A 15,666-nucleotide genomic window follows, 5' to 3' on the forward strand; every position below is an offset into this window, starting at 1 on the left:
AACACGTATGTACACACACACACAGGGAGAGGGAACACGTATGTACACGTACACATGCACAGGGAGAGGGAACACGTATGTACACATGTACACATACACACACACACACAGGGAGAGGGAACACGTATGTACACACACACAGGGAGAGGGAACACGTATGGAAACACACACAGGGAGAGGGAACATGTATGGACACACACACAGGGAGAGGGAACACGTATGGACACACACACATACAGGGAGAGGGAACACGTATGTACACACACACAGGGAGAGGGAACACGTATGGAAACACACACAGGGAGAGGGAACATGTATGGACACACACACAGGGAGAGGGAACACGTATGGACACACACACACACACACACAGGGAGAGGGAACTCGTATGTACACACATACACAAAGAGAAAGGGAACACGTATGTATATACACACACACACACACACACACACAGAGGGAAAGGGAACACATATGTACACACACACACAGGGAAACGGAACATGTATGTACACACACACACAGGGAAAGGGAACACGTATGTACACACACACAGGGAGAGGGAACATGTATGTACACACACACACACACACGGGGAGAGGGAACACGTATGTCCACACGCACACACACACGGGGAGAGGGAACACGTATGTACACACGCACACACGGAGAGGGAACACGTATGTACACACACACAAGGAAAGGGAACACATATGTACGTACACACACACACAGGGAAAGGGAACACATATGTATGTACACACACACACACACACAGGGAGAGGGAACACGTATGTACACACACGGGGAGAGGGAACACGTATGTACACACACGGGGAGAGGGAACACGTATGTACACACACACACACACACACACACACACAGGGAGAGGGAACATGTTTGTCCACACACACACACACAGGGAGAGGGAACATGTATGTCCACACACACACACACACACACACAGGGAGAGGGAACACGTATGTATGTACACACACACACTCACACACACGGGGAGTGTGTGTGTACATACACACGGGGGTATGTACACACACACAGGGAGAGGGAACACGTATGTACACACACACACAGGGAGAGGGAACACGTATGTATGTACACACACACACACACTCACACAGGGAGAGGGAACATGTATGTACACTCACACAGGGAGAGGGAACACGTATGTACACACACGGGAAGAGGGAACACGTATGTACACACACACACACAGGGAGAGGGAACACGTATACACACACACACAGGGAGAGGGAACACGTATACACACAGGGAGAGGGAACACGTATGTACACACACACACACAGGGAGAGCGAACATGTTTGTACACACACACACACACACACACACACACGCACACAGGGAGTGGGAACACGTATGTACACACACACACACACAGGGAGAGGGAACACGTATTTATACACACACACACACACACACACACACAGGGAGAGGGAACACGTATGTACACACACAGGGAGAGGGAACATGTATGTACACACACACACACACACAGGGAGATGGAACACGTATGTACACACACACACAGGGAGATGGAACACGTATGTACACACACACACACACAGGGAGAGGGAACACGTAAGTACACACACACACAGGGAGAGGGAACACGTAAGTACACACACACACACAGGGAGAGGGAACACGTAAGTACACACACGCACACACGGAGAGGGAACACGTATGTATACACACGCACACACGGAGAGGGAACACGTATGTATACACACACACACACACACACAGGGAGAGGGAACACGTATGTACACACACACACAGGGAGAGGGAACACGTATGTATACACACACACAGGGAGAGGGAACACGTATGTATACACATGTACACATACACACACACACACAGGGAGAGGGAACACGTATGCATACACACACACACAGGGAGAGGGAACACGTATGCACACACACACACACACACAGGGAGAGGGAACACGTATTTATACACACACACACAGACACAGGGAGAGGGAACACGTATGTATACATACACACACACAGGGAGAGGGAACACGTATGTATACATACACACACACAGGGAGAGGGAACACGTATGTACACACACACACACAGGGAGCGGGAACACGTATGTACACATACACATGCACAGGGAGAGGGAACACGTATGTACACATGTACACATACACACACACAGGGAGAGGGAACACGTATGCATACACACACACACACAGGGAGAGGGAACACGTATGCATACACACACACACACAGACACAGGGAGAGGGAACATGTATGTACACACACAAACACACTCATACAGGGAGGGAACACGTATGTACACACATACGGGGAGAGGGAACACGTATGTACACATATGCACACGCGCGCGCACACACAGGGAGATGGAACACGTATGTACACACACACACACACACACAGGGAGATGGAACACGTATGTACACACACACAGGGAGATGGAACACGTATGTACACACACTCAGGGAGATGGAACACGTATGTACACACACACAGGGAGATGGAACACGTATGTACACACACACAGGGAGATGGAACACGTATGTACACGCACACAGGGAGATGGAACACGTATGTACACGCACACAGGGAGATGGAACACGTATGTACACGCACACAGGGAGATGGAACACGTATGTACACGCACACAGGGAGATGGAACACGTATGTACACGCACACAGGGAGATGGAACACGTATGTACACGCACACAGGGAGATGGAACACGTATGTACACGCACACAGGGAGATGGAACACGTATGTACACGCACACAGGGAGATGGAACACGTATGTACACACACACAGGGAGATGGAACACGTATGTACACACACAGGGAGATGGAACACGTATGTACACACACAGGGAGATGGAACACGTATGTACACACACAGGGAGATGGAACACGTATGTACACGCACACAGGGAGATGGAACACGTATGTACACGCACACAGGGAGATGAAACACTTATGTACACGCACACAGGGAGAGGGAACACATATGTACACACGCACAGGGAGAGGGAACACGTGTGTGTACACACACACACACACACACAGGGAGAGGGAACACGTGTGTGTACACACACACACACACACACAGGGAGAGGGAACACGTGTGTACACACACACACACAGGGAGAGGGAACACGTGTGTACACACACACACACAGGGAGAGGGAACACGTATGTACACACACACACGGAGAGGGAACACGTATGTACACACACACACACACACACACACACAGGGAGAGGGAACACGTATGTACACACACACACACACACAGGGAGAGGGAACACGTATGTACACACACACAGGGAGAGGGAACACGTATGTACACACACACACAGGGAGAGGGAACACGTATGTACACACACACACAGGGAGAGGGAACACGTATGTACACACACACACAGGGAGAGGGAACACGTATGTACACACACACACACAGGGAGAGGGAACACGTATGTACACACACACACAGGGAGAGGGAACACGTATGTACACACACACACAGGGAGAGGGAACACGTATGTACACACACACAGGGAGAGGGAACACGTATGTACACACACACACAGGGAGAGGGAACACGTATGGACACACACACACACAGGGAGAGGGAACACGTATGGACACACACACACAGGGAGAGGGAACACGTATGGACACACACACACAGGGAGAGGGAACACGTATGGACACACACACACAGGGAGAGGGAACACGTATGGACACACACAGGGAGAGGGAACACGTATGGACACATACACGGAGAGGGAACACGTATGGACACACAGGGAGAGGGAACACGTATGTACACACACACACACACAGGGAGAGGGAACACGTATGTACACACACACACAGGGAGAGGGAACACATATGTACACACACACACAGGGAGAGGGAACACATATGTACACACACACACGGAGAGGGAACACATATGTACACACACACACAGGGAGAGGGAACACATATGTACACACACACACGGAGAGGGAACACATATGTACACACACACACAGGGAGAGGGAACACGTATGTACACACACACACACACACACAGGGAGAGGGAACACGTATGTACACACACACACACACACAGGGAGAGGGAACACGTATGTACACATCACACACACGGAGAGGGAACACGTATGTACACATTCACATGGGGCAGAGAACATGTAAGTATTTACACACACACAAATATACACAGACAGAGAGAACATGAATGTACATACACATATATACACACACACAGGGATAGAGAACACATATATATATACACACACACACAGGAAGAGAGAGCCTGTATGTAGACACAAACACGGAGAGAAAACACGCATGTATACACACAGGGAAAGGGAACACGTATGTACACATACACATAGGAAGATAGAACACATATGTACCTACATACAGGGAGTGAGTGTGAATGCATAAAGAAAAGGAGAACCCAGCATCTGTACATAGGTGGAGACATAGAGCTAAAAATGGAGGGGAAGAGACTTAAACTAGTTTTAACATTACATGCAGGAGTGGTTAGGAGTAGAGAGGAGCACATACCCACACACCCAGCAGGGCTGTCAGAACAGGGCCCTTACTGTAAATCTGGTCTAAGCCAGAAATGTAAGCCCTAAAGCTATCCCAGATGTGAAGAAACCAGACACCACCTCACTGTGCAACACGTCCCTGCACGCAGCGCACAATTGCACCCTGTTCTCCTGCTTACGCCAATTAAGAGATGAAAAGGCGCATATTAAATCCGGTAACCAAAGTCCATAATAGCAGGAAGTGTTCGAAAACCAAGTGTTCTGCCTTACAGGCAGGCACCTTGTGGTGGCTCGATCGGAGCCTGAGTGATTTGTCTCCCCTGACTGCAGCGCACAGAACACTGCAAACTCCCAGAACACAGCACAGTACACAGAGCACTACACGTTGCAGCGCATGACACTATTGTGCACAACCCTATTGCGCACTACACACTGCAGCGCACGACACTATTGCGCACTACACACCGCAGCGCACGACACTATTGCACACTACACACCGCAGCGCACGACACTATTGCGCACTACACACTGCAGCGCACGACACTATTGCGCACTACACACTGCAGCGCACGACACTATAGCGCACTACACACCGCAGCGCACGACACTATTGCGCACTACACACCGCAGCGCACGACACACTGCAGCGCACGAAACACTTTTGCACACTACACACCGCAGCGCACGACACTATTGCGCACTACACACCGCAGCGCACTACACACTGCAGCGCACAACACTATTGCAAACTACACACCGCAGCACACGACACTATTGCGCACTACACACCGCAGCGCACTACACACTGCAGCGCACAACACTATTGCAAACTACACACCGCAGCACACGACACTATTGCGCACTACACACCGCAGCGCACTACACACTGCAGCGCACAACACTATTGCACACTACACACCGCAGCACACGACACTATTGCGCACTACACACCGCAGCGCACTACACACTGCAGCGCACAACACTATTGCACACTACACACCGCAGCGCACGACACTATTGCACACTACACACCGCAGCACACTACACACTGCAGCGCACAACACTATTGCACACTACACACCGCAGCGCACGACACTATTGCGCACTACACACTGCAGCGTACAACACTATTGCACACTACACACCGCAGCGCACTACACACTGCAGTGCACAACACTATTGCGCACTACACACCGCAGCGCACAACACTATTGCACACTACACACCGCAGCGCACGACATTATTGCGCACTACACACCGCAGCACACTACACACTGCAGCGCACAACACTATTGCGCACTACACACCGCAGCGCACGACACTATTGCGCACTACACACTGCAGCGCACGACACTATTGCGCACTACACACCGCAGCGCACGACACTATTGCACACTACACACTGCAGCGCACGACACTATTGCGCACTACACACCGCAGCGCACGACACTATTGCGCACTACACACCGCAGCGCACGACACTATTGCGCACTACACACCGCAGCGCACGACACTATTGCGCACTACACACCGCAGCGCACGACACTATTGCGCACTACACACCGCAGCGCACGACACTATTGCGCACTACACACCGCAGCGCACCACAGCGCACGACACACTTTTGCACACTACACACCACAGCGTACGACACACTTTTGCACACTACACACCACAGCGCACGACACACTGCTCAGTGCTGCTACCAGTACCTTGACACACACTCACCTAGGTCTATCTGTTACACTTCTAGATCATACCTTGTTAAGTCATGTGATTGAAGAATTGGTGTTTGATTATGTCTGCTCGTGTGTGTGTGGGCACGCACATACGCACACACTCGGCACACGTACAGCGAAATTTGAGGAGGGAAAGTGTATGAGGAAACTGTTCCACGTGCCTCTCGCTGGCTGTACTTGCCTTCTCCTGCGTGGTATATGTTACGTGCTTTTACCGCTCGGCATGTTAAGCCAGACAGGTGATCCAAGAAAGAAGTAGCGAGTAAAAGAATAAAGGAGGACACGAAGGGCAAGATGGAGGAGGTGGAAGGAGAGAGGAGGCACGAGAGGAAAGAGGGTATTGTGGAAATGTACAGTTCCGTTTCTGTTTCATAGGCTCCCGCGCCCAAATCTAAACCTCGCGATGATCATGGAAAGAAAATTCAGACAAGGTAACGGCCTCTGTGTGTGCATGAGTGAGTGTGTGCGTGAGTGAGTGTGTGCGTGAGTGAGTGTGTGCGTGAGTGAGTGTGTGCGTGAGTGAGTGTGTGCGTGAGTGAGTGTGCGTGAGTGAGTGCGTGCGTGAGTGAGTGAGTGCGTGCGTGAGTGAGTGAGTGAGTGTGCGCGTGCGTGAGTGCGCGCGTGCGTGAGTGAGTGCGTGCGTGAGTGCGTGAGTGAGTGACCGTGCGTGCGTGAGTGAGTGAGTGCATGCGTGAGTGCGTGCGTGAGTGTGCGTGCATGCGTGAGTGAGTGCGTGCTTGCGTGAGTGAGTGAGTGAGTGCGAGTGCGTGCGTGAGTGAGTGCGAGTGAGTGCGTGCGTGAGTGCGTGCGTGCGTGAGTGAGTGTGTGCGTGCATGCGTGAGTGAGTGAGTGAGTGCGTGCATGAGTGCGTGCATGCGTGAGTGAGTGCGTGCGTGCATGCGTGAGTGAGTGCGTGCATGCGTGAGTGAGTGAGTGCGTGCATGCGTGAGTGAGTGCGTGCGTGAGTGCGAGTGCGTGCGTGCGAGTGCGTGAGTGAGTGTGTGCGTGCGTGAGTGAGTGCGTGAGTGAGTGTGTGCGTGCGTGCGAGTGCGTGAGTGAGTGTGTGCGTGCGTGAGTGAGTGTGTGCGTGCGTGAGTGAGTGCGTGCGTGCGTGAGTGCGTGCGTGCGTGAGTGAGTGCGTGAGTGCGTGCGTGAGTGTGTGCGTGAGTGAGTGTGTGAGTGAGTGTGTGTGCGTGAGTGAGTGCGTGCGTGAGTGAGTGTGAGTGAGTGTGTGCGTGTGCGTGAGTGAGTGCGCGTGTGCGTGAGTGAGTGAGTGAGTGCGTGAGTGAGTGAGTGCGTGCGTGAGTGAGTGAGTGAGTGAGAGTGCGTGAGTGCGTGAGTGAGTGCGTGCGTGAGTGAGTGAGTGAGTGCGTGCATGAGTGAGTGAGTGCGTGAGAGTGTATGAGTGAGTGTGTGTGAGTGTATGAGAGTGTGTGTATGTGTGTGTATGAGTGTATGAGTGTGTGTGTATGAGTGTATGAGTGTGTGTGTATGAGTGTGTGTGTGTGAGTGTGTGTGTGTGTGTATGAGTGTGTGTGTGTGTGTGTGTGTGTGTGTGTGTGTGTGTGTGTGTGAGAGTGTGTGTGTGTGTATGAGTGTGTGAGTGTATGTGTGTGTGTGTGTGTGTGTGTGTGTGTATGAGTGTGAGTGAGTGTGTGTGTGTGTGTATGAGTGAGTGTGTGTGAGTGTGTGTGTGTGTGTGTGTGTGTGTGTATGAGTGAGTGTGTGTGTGTGTGTGTGTGTGTGTATGAGTGAGTGTGTGTGTGTGTGTGTGTGTGTGTGTGTGTGTGTGTGTGTGTGTGTGTGTGTGTGTGTGTGTGTGTGAGTTATACTGAGTATGACTATGTATGTGACGAATAAACCAGACATGAAACTTGAGTGAGTTTGTCTTATCCTGGTTTTTTTCTGTCTGTTCCAGTTTCTCTCCTCCTCAATATAAACTCCACAGCTTCAGCCTCCTCAACTATGACAAAGAAAGACTTGAGAGGAAGGTCTGTGTGAGCGCAGGGGGCACGTGTGTGTGTGTGTGTGTGTGTGTGTGTGTGTGTGTGTGTGTGTGTGTGTGTGTGTGTGTGTGTGTGTGTGTGTGAGTGTGTGTGAGTGTGTGTGTGTGTGTGTATAACTCTTTCTATGATGTTCTTTATACTACTGTGCTTATTTTTAAAATGTTTAGCTTGTGTCAGTCATCTCTATGCTCTCCACAGATTGGAGAATATACGAAAAGCAGGCAGGATCCACCGCCTGACCTAATAAACCAGCATAAGGAAGTTTGCCACCGATTGCACTGGCAAAAGTCCTACCTGGAGAGAGGATCCTCAGCAACACTAGCAGGTACCACACACACACACTCACACACACACACACACACACTCTCTCTCACACACACACACACACACACACACTCACACACACACTCTCACACACACACACTCACACACACACTCACTCTCTCACACACACACACACACTCTCTCACTCACACACACTCACTCACACACACACACACTCTCTCACTCACACACACTCTCTCACTCACACACACTCTCTCACTCACACACACTCACACACACACACACACACACACTCTCACACACACACACTCTCACACACACACACTCACACACACACTCACTCTCTCACACACACTCACTCACACACACACACACACACACTCACACACACACACACTCACTGACACACACACACTCTCACACACACACACACAGTCCTAATCTTACTTACCATACAAATATCATGTGTGGCACTTTCTTCTCTCCGTGGCTCTCTCTTTATATCAGAGTATGACAATGTGTTGAGGAGGTTTGCTCATGGTCTTGCTGATTCAGTGAAAAAGTTTTCCAGTGAAGGCAACAGAGTGAGTAAAAATACAGACAGACAGACATACACACACTCACACACCAGTACAAATAAATGACCATAAAAATGTTGCCATTTTTCCGTCTCACATGTGGTTATACATATTCCCGCTCTGAATTCCCCCTTCCCTTCCCCCCCCCCTCTCTCTCACTCATTCTCTCACTCTTTCTCTCACTCTTTCTTTTCTCTTTCTGCAGGAAGCAGCTAAAGATGCTCTGGGGAGACTTAAAATGGTGGAAAATGAAGTAAGTTCACAAAATTGCCATTGATTCCTTACTACTGAGGTCATGTGTTAACTTCCCCCTTGCATGCGCGCGCGCACACACACACACTTACACTCAATCTCTCTCTCTCTCTCTCTTTCTCTCTCTACCCCCCCCTTCCTCTCAGATGGAATCCCTCAGGAGAAGGCGCGGTGTCTAAGCATGTTGGGAACTGAAGTCGTAATGTAGACAGTTCCCACACAGCACAAGACGAGTCACACAATGACACACGTTTCCTACATACACTCCCTTTCTTGACTGGTCTTTCTTACACCCGCACGCACGCACGCACACACACACACTCTTCAACTTTCACCTGGTAGCCGTACACACACACTCCTCCTTTTGACTGCTCCTATAAATCTGCAGCGTCATTGTCAGACACCTGGTCTTTTGATTCACACACACACACACACACACACACACACACACACACACACACACACACACACACACACTGGGATTCTGGGTGTGTTCAGTAAACTCTTCAGCAGTGAACGTACAGTTCTGATTTCAGCTGCCTGCATCTACAGGGTCATATTCACGATTCATTATTCATTACATTGTGGCGAGGGTAAACACTGATCCCAGTCCAGGACTCTGAAGGGGTTGATTCATATGACTCCAGTCTGGCCATAAATAAGCACCATTGCTCTGGGAGTTTTTAAATGAGCAGACATTAGTGATTAGTGCTGAACTGAGGTCAATTTATGCTTTGATGTCATACTGGATGAGACTCTATGACCAGTAGGGGGATCTTATCCCAGATTAGTTTTGTGTTTTATATGTGAGTGCACAGGTTACGGCAGTGTTTGAGGCTGAAGTAATGTATGAAGTTTAAATGGTTTGCACTTTTACCATACACTACAGACCTGCAGAAGGAGTATGACTGTTTCTGATCACTGTAGATCTCTTTTCTTTCTTAGTGTCTCTGTCACCCTGTGCACTGACAATATGAGCATGTGTTTGCATGCGCGCGAGTGTGTGTGTGTGTGTGTGTGTGTGTGTGTGTGTGTGTGTGTGTGTGTGTGTGTGTGTGTGTGTGTCAGTCACCCACATTCTCTAATACACATGTATTAACAGCAGATTAAGGGTGTAATCTGTCATGGACGTAGTGTAGAACAGGAGTACTCCTGGGTCCCAGAGGGAGGCACTACAGCACAGCACCATTCCTCCTAGAAGTGGTGGTTAACTCAGGACTTCATCCAGTGTGCAGAAGGCCCGCCATGCAGGGGTGGAGCCGGCCCCCACTGTTTTACGGGGTCACCGAGTGTGATAATTTGGGATAGGAGCCAAGCCCTGTAGGCTGGTGGATTTCCAGGTGCAGAGATGAGTAACCCTGCCCTAAACTTATTGAAAGCAGCGTGGGCAACTATGTAGCCTTCATAACACAAAGTCCCTTCAGCAAGGTATTTATGGATTAGAGTCTGTGTTTTCTAGAACTAGTTACCGTGACAACCACCGATTCTAAGATTCTTCTGTCTTCTCTTTGTAATGAGACAATCACAAAACCACAGTCTCTGTCTGTCTGCCCCCACCTTCCACCTTACACTCACTCATTTAGAAGAAGTGTCAGAAGCTTTGGGGTTTGTAACCTTTTTATTCCCATTTTTTTCTTCATAATGGTTATGGCAATCAGTACAAATGTATGTATTAATGTATGTAATGTATTTTTGAAAGCAAACTTAATATTGTATGCATCTAGTGATGGCTAAATCTACGGATGCTTAATGTAGAATGACACTGTCCATTATTTTGGATAAATGGCTTAACTACTCATTAAAATATCACAGTTATCGTTTTGTGGTGTGTTGATGTGGTTCCAAATGAGCCAGAAGTTGTTGAACAGGATTATTTATTTCATCGTTCCCTCCATGTCATGAGTTCACAGGTCAGTGTGGTTGGAATGAAAATGAGAGGGCTATTTTTTTTTTTTTTTTACTGAAACATATCTTGTTGGTTTAAAACCAAGACCTCGGCTATGATAAAACACTGAATGTTAAATTAGTAACCCTTCGCACAAAAAAAAAAAAAAAAAAAAAAAAAGACCCTCGCTTCTCTGGGTTGCATGTTCGCGTGTCTGAGCGGGAACGCGCCTGAAGACCGAAAGTGGGCGTTGCCAAGAGCCCGTTTCCTGTCGAAGTGAGCGCGTGGTTTCCGTGTGTCAGCGCGAGAGCGAACGCTGCTGAGGTGCACCGTGTAGCCCCCTGAAATCGCACCCACACCTCGCGCGTCGCGTTTCCCCCCGTCTTCAGCAGACCACTGCTCCGCCGAAGACAGTGACACTACCCCCAACGAGCGTGCTTTGATAGCGGTTAGCAGCGCTGCGGTTGAGGCACGAAGCGGGTCATGACGCTGGAAGCGGTCCGGTACCGGATCGGGTCTTTACAGATCCTCAACCAGCTGCTGCTGCCGCACGAGACGGTGTTCGAGGAGATCCGTTCGGTGCAGGACGGCTATGAGGCTATTAAATCCATGAAGGTAGGAGGAGACCGCCACGCCAGCTCCTTTACATCTTCCGCGTTGGCCTCTTCCCCCCCCCGTTCGCATCCCGCTGCACGCAGCACGATACGCGTGGAGAAAGCGAAGGCGCTAGGCAGATGTTTCTTTGTGTCAAGCGAGAGCGCGGGGTCGCGCTTTTGTTCGTGTGCGTGCGTGTGTGTGTGTGTGTGTGTGTGTGTGTGTGTGTGTGTGTGTGCGTGCGTGCGTGCGTGTGAGAGTGTGTGTGTGTGAGAGTGTGCGTGATTTGCATAGCTACTTGAGCTGCCCTCAAACGAGCCGTGCGCTTGACGTCGGGGTTCACGGATGGATACCAAGGGCATGCTTGGAGAGTCGCTCAAACCTTTAACAATGTGGAATCTATATTATACATTATACATATTATGTTACCCTCATCTTAAACAGTATAGAAACTAAAATCCTTTTATTTTTGAAAGCATCTTTGTAGACAGGATTTTATATATATATATATATATACACTTTTTTGTAACACGCTGTGAGTGTCGTATCATCGCTTAATTGCCATATTCATTATATTAGTTGGTTTTCTGCGTGTCGTGCACATTGCACCCCGTTACAGCAAACCTACTCCATGCATTATTGATCAAACTGGCGCCCCGCCCCCATTCCGCCTGTTGTAGTTCATGTCATCCCGCTCCGCTAAAGCTCTCATCTCTATCGGACTGCATAAATGACGGGACTTGCTGGTTTGCCAGTGGCAACAAAAGCTCATTGTTCAAACACCAGTTGTTGTTGTTGTTGTTGTTTTTATTCATAAACAGCTACAGAAAGGCTGTTCTACTCATTCATAATTTTTTTCCACCGTGCGTCTCTGGAGAAGCAGATTCAATGGTTGACCAGATGAAACATACAACATCAGACAGAACCAAGATCTATAAACCAATCAAAGATGGACTGTTACTGTGTCACAATCGTACCATCAAAGATGTCAAAGGCTTTACGGGGTCAGTTCTGGCTGCAACAGGCATGTCATAATGACCCAGCCTTTCCTCACAATAAAATGATGTCATGATGGCAGCTTCTTCTCCTGTGTATGTGCACGATGGCATATTAACACATTCCGAGGTGTGCAGCGATGACATCCTCCCAAACCTCATTTAGTAACCCTTCCTAAGTACACAGAGCAGTTTAGGAGACTTTGCTCTGAGTGGTTATCAGGCTGAGAGTAAAGTGTTCAGAAAGGAGGTAGTGATGGAGCCAGGTGTGTGTGGTGACAGACGGAGAGAGAACAGTAGTTGTCTTTCACATTTCCCCGTGCCTTCTGTTATTAAGACACCAACTGGTTTGTCAGTGGTGACCCTATCGTTTGCTGACCTTTAACCTCTCAGGTGCGCGGTGCGCCCGCCATCGCCATCGTGGGCTGCCTGAGTCTGGCCGTGGAGCTACGGGCGGGCGCCGGGGGCGACGACCCCGTGACCTTTATCCGGGAGTCTCTGTGCCGCCTGACGTCGGCCCGCCCCACGGCTGTCAACATGGGCCGGGCCGCCCAGGAGCTGATGGAGTTCACGGAGAACGAAAGCATGGAGAAGAGCGGAGAGCAGCTCCGTGGGAGGTGAGTGAGGGGGGGAGTGAGAAGAAACAGAACAGAAAAGAGTAGAAGAGGATATTCATGGAGGTAAACATGTCTGTTCCATTAATAGGAACCAATGCTAAATTAGTAAACCTGCCAGACTCCACTGTGGTGCGCCTCCCCAGAGTATCTTTAGCTGCTTCCTGGAGATACAGGGCAAGACGCAGGGAAAAGGCACTTTAGTTTTGAAGCGTACACTAGTGATGCCAAATACTGTTAAACAGTGATTTCAATCAGTCCTCAGCACTGATAGTTTATGTGTGTATAGTATAGTTCAGTGTATATGTTTCCATTTTACAGCATTTAGCTGACTCTTTGATCCAAAGCGACTTAGAATTTTGACTGAACACAAGTTGAGGGTTAAGGGCCTTGCTCAAGGGCCCAACAGTGGCAGCTTGGCAGTGGTGGGGCTTGAACCAGCAACCTTCTGATTACTTGTGAAGTACCTTAACCGCTGAGCCACCACTGCCTTTGGTATAGTACAGCACAGAGTATATGTGTGTATAGTGTAGTAAAGAGTGTGTGTGTGTGTGTGTGTGTGTAGGTAGTTAGTTAGTTAGTATAGTATAGTATATAGTGTATAGTATAATATTGTGTGTGTGTGTGTATAGTGTGGAGTACTTATTGTAGGATATTGTTTATGATGTTTAACAAACTCTAGTACTTATTGTTTATTGCACTTATCATTGTTTAAGATAGAGCTTATGTATTTTGTACTTCTAGGTATCAGCATTGATCCCTGTATTTCTACAGTATTCTAGTTCATTGGTATATTGGACTCTAACCTACGGTACTGTACTTGGATGTGTTCTATGAGTAAATGACAAAGCACTTTGTAAGTTGCTCTGGATAAGAGCGTCTGCTAAATGCAGTAAATGTAAATGAGTATATGTATGTAGCATAGAATGAGAGTGGGAGCAAAGTGATGCAGTTCAGCCCTGAGTGAGGAGCTGATTTCCATAAAGTTGGAGCCCTGGTGTTTTCTCTTGCTCCGGGTTCACTCCAGTACCTCTAAGGTCCAACATGTGACCACGGCCAATAATGAAATTGCACCCTGTATTTTTGCAAGCTTGATGTTCTCTAGGTGTCAGAAGGCCCTAATTAAAACTCTTAATGACACCATTACATACCCATGTGGTCACCATTATCACCAAGATCTCATTGTAGAATGTAAAAAGACATGTGTCTCAACACGACATAGTTTCCGGCCTACAGGGACAAGTCCCTGCACGAGGCACAGTAGGTTAAACAATATTATTGGTTTTTGGTTTAAGCAATTTTCGATGAGAGAATTTTTGCAGCCTACTGCTGGTTTTGTTTCAGTCCAATAAAACACGACACCTTTATTAAAATATTTATTAAAATAAAAAGTGTTTATCTCATTTAGTCTCAAACTAAGAACTCAGATTTTTAACGCATATTAAAGCAGAAGCCTGATCGGAGCAGGGAGTGAGGAGTGGGGAAACAGAGACAGCAGAGTGGAGTCGGAGCGGATGGAGTTTGGAATGCTTCCGACGGGAATAAGAACAGCTGAGCGGAATGATTACAGAATGCTGTGTGCGAGAAGTGGAATTTTCTGCTGCTCAATCCACTCGCACACTGATGCAAAGTAGTTGTTGTTATGACCTTGTATAGTATAGACTATAGGTGTGTGTAGAGTGTGGCTTGGGGTTTGGACATTCATTTGAGACTCAGGAAGACTAATGCACCTTCTTTCCTTTTGGGCTCGCCTCTCTGCAGTGTTATTGGCTGGATTGAGGAGATGTTGGAGCGAGACGTAGAAGACAATAGGAAGATCGGTAACTACGGTGCCCAGCACATCCTGTCAGGAGTGCCGAGAGACTCTGTCACCATCCTCACACACTGCAATACCGGTAGCCTCGCTACAGCTGGATATGGAACTGCACTTGGTCAGTGTCCCACTGTGTGTATCCCACTGGGTGTCTCTCTGTGTATCTCTCTGGGAGTCCCTGCAGGTGTCTTTGTTCCCAGCAAGAGACGTTCCAGAACAATTCTGATAATCTTATGGGTTGGTCATTGGATATTATTTAAGTATTTAAACTCTCAGTGCCAAGTAACCTATCAGT

At 48.8% G+C, this 15,666-nt stretch overlaps 2 protein-coding genes across 4 annotated transcripts in view; both read left to right on the forward strand.

Moving 5' to 3' along the window:
* The window catches only part of cc2d1a (coiled-coil and C2 domain containing 1A), a 28,396-nt gene extending 17,105 nt beyond the window's left edge, over positions 1 to 11,291 (forward strand). For all 3 annotated transcript variants that reach the window (XM_035535001.2, XM_081701469.1, XM_081701470.1), the window contains 6 exons: positions 6,725 to 6,780; positions 8,268 to 8,340; positions 8,554 to 8,680; positions 9,148 to 9,224; positions 9,424 to 9,471; positions 9,617 to 11,291. In XM_035535001.2, coding sequence (XP_035390894.1) covers positions 6,725 to 6,780; positions 8,268 to 8,340; positions 8,554 to 8,680; positions 9,148 to 9,224; positions 9,424 to 9,471; positions 9,617 to 9,649 — 414 coding nt within the window. In that variant the 3' untranslated portion in view covers positions 9,650 to 11,291. The remainder of the gene's footprint in view (positions 1 to 6,724; positions 6,781 to 8,267; positions 8,341 to 8,553; positions 8,681 to 9,147; positions 9,225 to 9,423; positions 9,472 to 9,616) is intronic.
* Positions 11,292 to 11,505: 214 nt separating this feature from the next.
* The window catches only part of mri1 (methylthioribose-1-phosphate isomerase 1), an 11,124-nt gene continuing 6,963 nt past the window's right edge, over positions 11,506 to 15,666 (forward strand). The window contains exons 1-3 of the mRNA XM_027031493.3: positions 11,506 to 11,970; positions 13,338 to 13,561; positions 15,320 to 15,489. Of these exons, the coding sequence (XP_026887294.1) occupies positions 11,839 to 11,970; positions 13,338 to 13,561; positions 15,320 to 15,489 (526 nt within the window). The 5' untranslated portion in view covers positions 11,506 to 11,838. The remainder of the gene's footprint in view (positions 11,971 to 13,337; positions 13,562 to 15,319; positions 15,490 to 15,666) is intronic.

Source organism: Electrophorus electricus, chromosome 18, assembly GCF_041902795.1.
Source record: "Electrophorus electricus isolate QZ-2024a chromosome 18, ASM4190279v1, whole genome shotgun sequence".
NCBI lineage: Eukaryota > Metazoa > Chordata > Actinopteri > Gymnotiformes > Gymnotidae > Electrophorus > Electrophorus electricus.